This window comes from Hakea prostrata, chromosome 4 (assembly GCF_041222555.1).
Source record: "Hakea prostrata isolate BN-2017 chromosome 4, UWA_Hpros_2, whole genome shotgun sequence".
Classification (NCBI taxonomy): domain Eukaryota; kingdom Viridiplantae; phylum Streptophyta; class Magnoliopsida; order Proteales; family Proteaceae; genus Hakea; species Hakea prostrata.
The window spans coordinates 51,394,467-51,405,535 of NC_142603.1; the positions used below are offsets into that span (position 1 = coordinate 51,394,467).

Genomic DNA, 11,069 nt, shown 5'->3' on the forward strand with positions numbered 1-11,069 from the left:
TATATCAATTTACTAGCAGAGGAAACTGTTACATGTGGAGGTCAATCTCACTAAGAGGCATTAGTTATTAGTCATTGTCCTTTTTTTTTTTTTGGTAATTAAACTTCTATTGAGAAAGACGGGAACAACACATTGGGCTTAACTCCGTCGAGTCAAGGAACCAGGGATTGGAAAGTGGCCAGAACGTCCTCCCTGAAACAGACGTGCCCTTCCTAGCCAGGCGGTCAGCCGCACTGTTACCTAACCTGGGAACATAAGAAAACTTACAATCCACAATGGACAAACCCAACTGGATAATGTCCGATACAACCTCTCTTGCTACTACGGCTGTTGGCATACTTCCATTAATGGAATTTATGAGTTCCAAGCTATCAGAATCAGCAATAATATAGTCAATTCCTTCACCAATGGCCAATATAAGACCTTCTCTCATTGCTAAGGCCTCCCCCAGCAAAACATCACCAAACCGGACTGGGTCAGAAACTGCAAGGCGAACCTCTCCCGTATGGGTTCTAATGATAAATCCAATGCCTGAACCATTAGAGTTAAGACTCGCATCTGAATTTAGCTTGAAGTAAGGTTCTATTGGTGCCCTCCATTTGGGTCTCTGATCCACTTTCCGCTTCTGGACCACTTCACTTGGGCTTGAGGTGAGGATGAGTTGTTTGGCCTGAAGGAAAGTCTCCCATTCCTTCACCGCTCTACATGCCGTCACATCAGGCTGTATTGATGACCCATCAAACATAAACCTGTTTCGATCCTTCCAGATATTCCAGCACAAGTATGATGCCAAGCCCGCTAACTCCTTGGAGCTCTTTTTCTCCTTACTAAGAAATTTCCAGCTTTTAATAAAACGATGGAGCTTTGGTTCATTTGGGGGATGGTAACCAAGCGGGGAGGCGTGCCACGCTGCTCTAGTTATTAGTCATTGTCAATTCAATCAATCTTTGATTGTGTAATAGAACTCACGTGAGTCCGCCTAACATTGGGCACCACAGGTATTACCAGATCAGTGTGACTAGCGTAGCTTCGTTGGTCTTGCAATCTCGCAACATTGAGTAGGTCTGACCACCTTAAAATTCTGTAGCCAGTCGTCGAAGTTGTTATCCTCTTGAGTTAGCAATTTGCACGGACTGTGGAAACTGGGAACCTAAGGTTTTCCAGTTCTGTAGGTGAAGATAAAAATTTCATGGAATTGAGAAACCTGTCGATCACAAGAATGCTGAAAGCTGAGTGAGTTAGTCCTGAACTGAACTTGTTCTATGTTTGAGGGTTGGCTGTGAGCCTGTGACAGAATGACCTGTCCTCCTAAGTGTAGATGGCTACTCACCATTCGGTTGGTGCAAATGTGTGGATCTAGTAAACATCATTGTAGTTTCTATATTCATTAAATTTCATGATCAATTGACCCAAATTCAAACACAGTTCCAAAACGTAAGGTTTTGATGTATCACCCACCACAAACTCATAACAGATGCCATTCACTTCAACCAAGCTACAGCCAGGATTCTTTCGACAACCAGCCTCACTCATCTTCTGCTTCACTTTCTCCACGCAGTCCCATTTCCCAACCTCTCCATACATACTCATCAGAGCCATGTACAGAGCTCCATTCCATGGCTGCTCTTTAACCAACCACCCAGCGGCTATTTCGGCAATCTCTATGTTCTTGTGTACCCTACAGGCATTCAAAAGAGCACCCCAGATGGCGGCATTAGCTTCCAGGGGCATCTCCCAGATGAATTGAAGTGCCTGTTCTATCTGTCCAGACCTGCCAAGCAGATCAACCACACAACCTAAATGCTCAATTCTGGGTTCTATCCCAAACTCACCTTTCATCCTCTCAAAATACACCAGACCTTCCTTTACCAATCCGGCATGAGTGCATCCAGAAAGCAACGCCACGAAAGTCACCACATTGGGTTTGATTCCACAGCGCAGCATTTCTTCGAATATCTCGATGGATTTATGGCCAAGACCATGCATGGCCATTCCAGATATCATTGCTGTCCATTCACCTACCAACTTCTCTTTGGTTTCCAAGAAGACATGCAGTGCGTCTTCTATGCTTCCACATTTGAAGTACATATCTATGAGTGCTGTATTAATTCGGGTATCAGCAATCCTCCCTTTTCGGTTGCAGATATACGAATGAATCCACCGCCCCACATCCATTGCCCCAAGATTGGCGCACGCACAAAGAACACCCATGATTGTAGAATCGTTTGGTTCCATGCCTGACATTTGCAAATCGCGAAACAGGTCTAGTGCTTCCTTAAAATGCCCAACTCGAACATAACCGGAGATCATGGCACTGTAGGAAACCACCGTTCTCGTCGGCATTTTATCGAACAAATTACGTGCCGACTTGATAGAGGAGAAATTCGCCAGGCAACTCACCAAAGTGGTCCACGAAACAATGTCCCTATCAAAGCCCATCTCCTGGAAGACTCGATTCGCCAAGACGATCTCGGCGTTGCAGCCGTAGAGGTGGATCAACGAGTTCTGGATGAAGACATCGGAGTGAAAACCGTGCTTGATAATTTGGCAATGAGTCTCTTTGCCTTTGAGGAGGTGGTGGATAATGGAACACGACTTAAGCAAGAAAGGGTAAGTGTAGTTGTTCGGGGGAGGGCCTTCACTCTGCATTTTGTTGTAGAGATGTAATGCTTGAGAAGGATTGGAGCTGGAAGCGCATGCTCTGATCATGGTGTTGTAGAGTACGGTTGATGGGGAAAGAATGTTGGAGAAGATGAGGCGAGCATAGTGCAGAGATGAAGCGTCGGAGAAGGCGATGAGATTTCGGAGGTAGTGTTCTTCCTGAAGTTGATGTCCGGCGATTATTATATGGGCCTGCAACTGCTTGGTTACTTGGATGCTCATCCTCAACTCTTAATCCTTCTGCAGCTGCAACCTTGTGCTTAAACCCTAACACCAACATCACGATCACAAGGTGACGAGAAATGGATACAGGAACGCCCGAATCTAGTCTTCCCGCCTCCGGCGAGGGACTCGGAAATCCGACTTCACAATACTGACAATTGTGATGATCATATGAAATACAAATATAAAGGGAAAAAGCTGGTTTACAGATAGATAGGTAAATGGAATACCAAAATAAATAAATAAATAAATAAATAAATGAAATTTGCTTCGAGTATTGTGCAGTAATGCACAGCACACAGTCGAGATCAAAACAAGGATCGAGATTTCATTCTAATCATTCGTTTAACAAAAGCTATTTTCTACAATTTGTGCAAAATGAGCGTTCATCTCGACCTGAGTTTCAATCTAGATCGTATGCCGCTGGGTGCTGCGCGTTAATTATGCAGCACCCCAAGCAAGACCTAGGTTTACTTTTTGTTGAATTACAATCATAGGATTAGAATATTACACATGTCGACAATCCAGCGATCTATAGGAGGAAACTGCACCATATCAGCACAGGAGCCGATAAAAATCCAAATACCTTATGAAGTATAACTTGATTGGCAAAAAGTGGATAGGGATGAATCCGGATTTGCCTATTTGACTTCTGCAACTTCTCTTGTTACATGCACCAATGGTTCAATGTCCTGCCAGAAATAAGGTCACCAAAAGCTGCCCTAGAGGCTAGAAGCTCTTAACGTCCCAAGAACCCTAGTATGGATACTTGTTGAATTTAAGAAGAGAATAAATATAGTAATCTAGATTCAGTGAGGTGCTAAAGTCCTTGTAGAAATCTCTCATTCACTTTTTTTCTTTTTAATAAAAAGTTTTTTTTTTTTTGGGTAAAAAGTACTTCATTCATTAAGAAAGAAAAGTACAGACACACGGCATGAAAACATAAGGTTCACACCCAATCAAGAAGCGGAAAGCAACCAAACTGTCATACATGCAATAGACAGGGTCATCCTAAGTGGACCGACAAGGAGAAACGACCCGCAAGCTTCGAAAGAGGGGACGTAATCATGGTAAGGTTACTACCCCAACAATTCAAGCCTTTGCGAAAGGTGCGGAAAGGACCGATTCGTTGGCATAAAGGTCCGTTCAAGATCCATCCAATCTTTCATGTAAGTATGTTGAAATCTTACCAAGAAGAGGCGAAACATCCTAGTTGTGGAACATCTACAAGGGCACCAACGAAATCCTATGACAAGGAGGCCACTTTGGGAAGTAAATATATAATACAAATTTCAACAAATCAACTTTTGTTAATAGGAAGATCTAATCACGCCAACAGTGCTTATATTGGCTATTTTATTGCTTTTACACGTTTACTTTGGTAAGTCCTTCACAAATTAATTTTTTTCATTTCATCATTGAAGAGTTAAACAGCTCACTCTCTACCTTCTTTTGGCAAGTCCTTTACAAATTAATTTTTTTTCATTTCATCATTGAAGAGGAAAACAGCTCACTCTCTACCTTCCTGAACTTTTAGCTTCCCTTGTTGCAAATGAGAAACCAAGTCGCAATGTTTTGTTGTTTGTACAACTAAAATATCAAACACAGACTAATGGAAACCCTTTTGAACCCTTTTAGAGTAACTTATTGGGAATAGAGGTAAACACTATTACATATACCATCACAGAAGATTGAACCCCAACCTGCCAATGGAAGGCGTCGGCCATTGCCAACTGAACTGACCTTTAATGGTAAGAGTAAAACATTCATAAAAAGACTTTTTCAGGCACAACTCCTGATCCATTCAACAACCTATATAAGAACTTGCTCCAACCATCCCATCCGTAAGATACAATCTGATCACCTAAGCATTATTAGTCGAAAGTCAAAATCCTGATGGACAAACCAGGGAGAAAATATCCCTTCCAAATTTCATTATCAACAAGAATAGAAGGAACAAGAGCTGTTTCATAGTTCATTAGCTTAAATCTTAGTTCTCTGCTTACTGTACAAGGGCAATCAACTTCCCCAAAGCTTTCCAGCCGCATTAAGCAAAATTAATACATATATATACAGACCAACCAGAATCTTCAAAGAGAGTTGTTATGTGCTTCAGTCCACAATGAGATAAGGATGCAAACCTGTATCTGTGTACCAAAACTGGAAAGGAGCACCTATTAATATTCTATGGGAGGACCTCATTAGCACGTTCATAATTCTGAAGGGTGTTCCATTTCATCCAGCACCTTTTCTCTCGTCTTACCGGGAATTAGACCCAGCAACCTGATTGATGAAACTGCAATTTAAAAACAAAATGAAAATACATTCCTGCAAGACTGTAGAAGAATTTGCATAACTAATGCAATGAAGGGAAAAAAAACGCCATCAATGCTTCTTATGGTATTAAGTTTAACCAAGCAGTTCAAAAAGGAAAAAGAAGGATTAGAAACCTACTTGGGTGACCGGGCACTGATTCCATTAGCATCACTATCAGGAAGATTCTTATTATATTGAATTGAAATCAATCCAACAGCAGATTCAGGAGATCCCTGGAGTCTGACACCCGAGCTGCTTTTGGAGGACATTCCTGCAATAAAAACCTTAAAACATGAATAAGAATACTAATTCAAACTATATGTCCATGTGTGTATAAATACGTATATTTCTTGTACAACATTGCCAACCAGTTATGTCAGCTTAAGGGCTGCAAGTGAAACCTATTTATTAACCATACCTGACCCTCTTTTGGAGGGCAAGAGTAAAAAACCTATCAGTATTCAATATAAATTGGTAAATGATTATCATGTGCATTGAGTATCCAGAATATGACCTTAAAATAGGTTTACCCACGGGGTAATGGCATTTCTTACCAGTACCTAGGGTAAGCAGAAGAGGTTTCTACTGACTAGAAGGGGAGGGGTAAAGTCACTGTCTAACTCTAGTGTCCACTCTCTCACCCTCTGGAGAACGTTCAGCCTTTGTCTACCCATGCAGTTTTTCCTTATTCATCGCCATATCGTTGCTCGTCCTAACTGCATTCTTTGCTGGAATGGCTTTGAGAACATTGAGCACCTCTTCTTCACCTGCCATTTCTCCCGCTCACCCTGGGGGAAAGCCTCTGCCTCCATTTGGTCTTGCCCCAAGCACTCTTTCGGGTTTGCTAGGGATTGGTCTTTGAGGTCCTTTTCCAGTGATTCCATCTGTGACCAACTAAATAAGCTGGTTGTTTGAGCAACTGTCCACCACCTTTGGTCAGACTGTAACCTTAGGAGATGGATCTCCAACTCTAGGTCTCTGGACTCGACTTGAAAAGCCATCTGCGTTGATGTCACCTCTAAGTTGCATTTGATTTTTTCACCCCACTGTTGGCGATATCCCATGGAACAGGTTTATTGTTGTAACTTGGGCTTTAGATTCCACTTTTCAGTCTAGTAGCTAAAGGCAAATTTTTTTCCACCACCTTTGGTCAGACTGTAACCTTAGGAGATGGATCTCCAACTCTAGGTCTCTGGACTCGACTTGAAAAGCCATCTGCGTTGATGTCACCTCTAAGTTGCATTTGATTTTTTCACCCCACTGTTGGCGATATCCCATGGAACAGGTTTATTGTTGTAACTTGGGCTTTAGATTCCACTTTTCAGTCTAGTAGCTAAAGGCAAATTTTTTTCCTCCCCCCCCCCACCACCACCCCGCTTCTCTTTCCTCTCTTGAACATTCTTTTCTCCTTGGGTTTTGGTAATGATATTTTATTCATCCAAAAAATAAAAACTCTAGCCTCCACATTCACAGCCTAGTCATCTTTCTTATTCCTCAGTTTCTCTCTGGGCTTACAAGGGATGAAAGCATTGAATTTCTGTTCTATGAGCAGATGTAATTTGGTAGATAATTCCTTTAAAGCTCGGTGGTTTTGGATTAAATGCTTTATGGCCAAAGGGTTCAAATACAAGACATGCAACTGTAGATCAGATATGTCAAACCATGAGAAAGGGAGAAGTAGCAGAAACGTATCAGTTCCGGTTCTAAAAGAAAGTATTGGCCAGTAACCTAAGATAGACGATTTGGAGCTTGGACTCAAGTGGAAAACTGGATTCTAGGCATGACATGCTCCACAGATCACCTTGAAAAAACATTAAGATAACAATCAACTAATGTGTAGCCAACACTTAGTTGGATTAAGATTTTGGAAAAAAAAAAAAAAAAAGATTATCAGCTAGATGGACATGCACATGGATAGGGAACCATGAAGCTAAAGGCTACCAGCCTAATAGGCTTGCTTTATTCCATGGAATTTGAAACAACTTAAGAACAGATCTAGCAGTCTCAACATAGGCCAGATCCAACTATCAACCAGCTTCTTATGTAACATTTCTTCAATCCCAATAATTATTTACCTTCTTTGCAAGATAGATCATTACCACATATTATAAGTTATGATTCACACCTCTTATCTGGGTTTAAAACTAGAGCAGAATAACAATGACATTGGCTCCTAGCCCACCATATACGACAAAAGAATGAGAACTCATATTTATGATTCAAACCTCTTATCTGGGTTAAAACTAGAGCAGAATAACAATGACATTGGCTCCTAGCCCACCATATATGACATAAGAATGAGAACTCATTCTTCTGCTTGGCCTTTGGTTGAGCAGAATATCCAACAGCTAAGCATAAGTCACATGCCCAAGGGACAGCACAAGAAGGTGATAACATTTATAACCAGTAATGCAAAGGTCAGAAGTGGGACAAGATTTCCAAGATGGTAGCCCATATGTATAAGCCACAGAAAGGGAAACAGAAGGCAAATACAGATAGGCTTCACAACTTAGATCTATCAAGCAATTGAGGTAACTTGTAGATTATCAATTTCCAATGTTATGAAAGCAAAAGAAGACTCGAGAGGAAGTGGTAAAAGGATCTACTGGATGAAATTGGATGCCGAAACGTCTATGGGCTTGATGTATGGGAACCAAGGAAACCTGAAAACCGAAATACATGCAGATTTATTTTAGTGTTTTAAACTAAAATCACTGAATGCATCAGTGGGATAATTTTAACAGACCAGAACTAGAAAATGCTAGAAAACGACTAAAATACAAAAGCAAATGATAGGTTCATAAATGACAGATCCAAACTATTAAGACTTAAAAATGGCGACTACTGGCCAGAAAATGTTGAAGAACACACTTTAAAAAGAGAATGATTAAAAACAAAGCTTCAAAAACTGTTCAGGCCAATTGCGTTGCTTCTTCAAAGGTTTATAGGTACCCACTGCACAAGGCTCTTGCATAGATCTTGAATACTCAGTGACAACTAACAGAAAATCAAAACTTAGCCACTTAAACAATTTAAAAACTTCATTAGCAGGGGTGGAGCCAGGATTTAACATCGACGGGGCCAGGTAGTGAATTTTCACACAAAAAACAATGACTGTTCTCCACATTGTCTTTAACATTAAAAATTCTCTCCAGTTGGTGGGCCAAGTGCTGATATTTCACAGAGAGAAAGAGGACCAGAGGGGAAATTTCAAAAAAATGGGGAAGGGGTAGGGGAATTTCAAAATATTGAAAGGGGGGGGGGGGGGCAAGTGCTGATATTTCACACGAAAAGAGGGCAAGAGGGGAAATTTCAAAAAATAGAGGGGGTGGGGGGCATGGCCCTCCCTGGCCCTGGGGAAGCTCTGCTCCTGTTCATAAGTGCAATCAATCCAATCAACTGGTTAAGTGCAAGATGATGATGCCCAAATTGAGCAAGCATTTAAAATGATTGATACCTTCAGCATATGCTACAATGATACCTTCATGCAGTCCTTACAACATATATGCGTATCTTTATAACTACACAGTAGAGGTGGACGATATAAAGTTTCTGCAATATCTAATAAATAACTATGGCTCTTGGAAACACCCGCCCAGCAACCCAGTTCAGAGATCCTAGTAACTCAGCTATTTGAAATGAGGGATCAGATAAAAATTTTGTTCTGATCAATGAACTTAGCCACATGACTGAGCTCATCAAAAGATGCACGATATTCCAGTTTACAAATTGAAGATGCCATCCACCGTAGATAATCCATACTACTGAACTAATATTGTTTAACTTCTTTTTCCCCCCATAAACCTTATCTATCATTATACATTCTGACTAAGAGAATAAAATTGACTAAAATGATTGTCAATATGCCAACAGATCTTGGGCATCAACCATTCAGAACGGAACACCCCTAGCAATAAATCTTGTAAGGAGACCCTAAATCTTCGTAAAAAAACTACAAACACCCAAATCCATCTTACATTGGAACAGAAGTTCACCTAGAAGAATTCAAAAATTCAGAAAAGCAGGCAATATCAATAATAATGGGGCCCTCTGCAACCATAAATCGTTGGGTAAATTATAGCATTATCAAAAATATCAAGTACAAGAATACGAAGAAACTACAATGTGGTATAGAAGAAACATGTCCATAACATGGGCAAAACTATACATGGAAAGGCAAATGAGCTCCCTTGTTCCAAATGATAACAATACCTTGGAAAATTATAACAAGGCAGAAGAGTATGGTGATGACCATAGCACACAGGCTGCCACTTGGTGATGTTGTCTTTGCTGCTTTCATCTTTTTCAATGCTTTCATCCGTTCAATTCTTGCCCGCTTTAACATAGCAAGCTCAGACATCTCTCGGATCAGCTTCATGTCAGCAGCATCCAATGAAGGACCTCTGGGAGGTCGTGGTGGCTTAGAAGCTTTAGCACTAGTCTTCTTTTTACGTTTCTCCTTTACCACCTTCTTTTCCCCAAGGACCAATGGCTCTTCATCCCTAGATTTTTGGTCTGTCACTGTTTCTGGACTTTCAGGACAAACAACAGCAGAACTTGAAGTGTTGACTAAATTTGTGCCATCTTCACCATTCATTGCATCATCAAAGTTGACAAACCCATTCAATATCCTACCCAACAATTTTTTCGTTTGTTTAGCACCTGCACTCGGTTCTTTATTTCCTTCCACACCAATAGTCCCACCACTTTCAAGATCAACAGAAAAATCTCTTTCTCTCAGAGCCATACTAAATAACACATAAGCCCAACTTAGTCGCTTTCTTATCCTCCCCTTGTAAGTCGTGAAACCGAACACACTGCTTGGCAATACCTAAAGTTCAGATATTTCCAGTCAACTCCATTGACATAGTCTATCCTCCTCATCTAGTAGCTTCCCTTTTCATGAGGATACCACCCACCAAATCTCTATACCCCAAACGACATTAAGCAACCCTTATGAATAAAAGCGAAAAAGAGAAGCCCTTAAAGGATCATAATCAATCCTTCTCTTCTTATCTGTCAAACAGCGCTTCGCCTCCAGGAAGAAATGACCGAAATTTAGCTCTCTGACCAAACTTCAATTACAAAACAGAATCCTGCATTGACAATTTATACGAATGAAAAAAATAGGGGGGAAAAAGAAAAGAACAAAAGAAAACTCAAACATAGAAAAGAGTCGGAATGTAGCTTTGCACATGACTTTAAAAGGATAAAAGATGACGTGAAACGCAATCCACAACAAAAGTTTTCGATAAAATCACACAGGGGTCCAGAACCAGAGATAGAAAAGTCACATAAATGAGCAAAAATGCTTGGATTAAAAGAAAACGAGCTGGAGCTTTGAATGCAGCACCAACGATGCTTAAAGTCAAGAACCCAGTTCATTCATGATCATAGGTAACTGCAGCGTAGTTTCCGGGATGAGAAATATAAAAGATCAACCAGAAAAAAAAGGAAAGTGCATCATAAAGAAAGCACGCAATAATAATACCGAACCCCAATTGCTGAGAAAGATTCGGGAATGCAACCAATAAAAAATTGTAAGCGAGGGTGGATGATTCTACATACCTTAAGAGTACACAGCGAAGCCCTAGATCCAACGCAGACAAGATTACGAAAAGCGGCTCCTCATGGAGAAAACCAGAGCAGCCATGAAAGATCTGAAACCGAAATTTTAAGGACTTAAATGAGAAGAACCAAAGAAAGAAATAGAGAGCGAAAAATTCGGGCTAAAGTGAGGTTTATGAAAGAAATTTCCAGATTTTTACAGCTTTGCCTCTCAGTCTCAGCATCGAGAAATGGGGGAAATGATGGGGGACGGAGAGAGAAGAAAATAGTTTATGGAAGGGCTGTTTTTTTTTTGTTTTTGG

At 40.7% G+C, this 11,069-nt stretch overlaps 2 protein-coding genes and 1 pseudogene across 3 annotated transcripts; all 3 read right to left on the reverse strand.

Annotated features, from left to right (window-relative positions):
• Window positions 1–106: 106 nt before the first annotated feature.
• LOC149019462 (uncharacterized) lies at window positions 107–745 on the reverse strand. Its single transcript, XM_089154094.1, has one exon. It carries the CDS (start codon window positions 743–745, stop codon window positions 107–109), a length of 639 nt encoding a protein of 212 aa, XP_089010220.1.
• A 611-nt stretch (window positions 746–1,356) lies between these two features.
• On the reverse strand, window positions 1,357–2,883 carry LOC149019463 (pentatricopeptide repeat-containing protein At2g20540 pseudogene; annotated as a pseudogene).
• A 1,969-nt stretch (window positions 2,884–4,852) lies between these two features.
• Window positions 4,853–11,069, reverse strand: LOC149019464 (uncharacterized). 2 transcript variants are annotated; one of them, XM_089153465.1, is made up of 4 exons: window positions 10,768–11,069; window positions 9,412–10,295; window positions 5,338–5,470; window positions 4,853–5,179 (listed from the first exon to the last, which is right to left on the reverse strand). In XM_089153465.1, the coding sequence occupies exons 2-4, from the start codon at window positions 9,944–9,946 to the stop codon at window positions 5,143–5,145; spliced, it is 705 nt and encodes a 234-aa protein (XP_089009591.1). In that variant the 5' UTR covers window positions 9,947–10,295; window positions 10,768–11,069; the 3' UTR covers window positions 4,853–5,142. The 2 variants fall into 2 exon arrangements, with proteins under 2 accessions (XP_089009591.1, XP_089009592.1); XM_089153466.1 differs by lacking the exons at window positions 4,853–5,179; window positions 5,338–5,470 and adding an exon at window positions 7,062–7,862.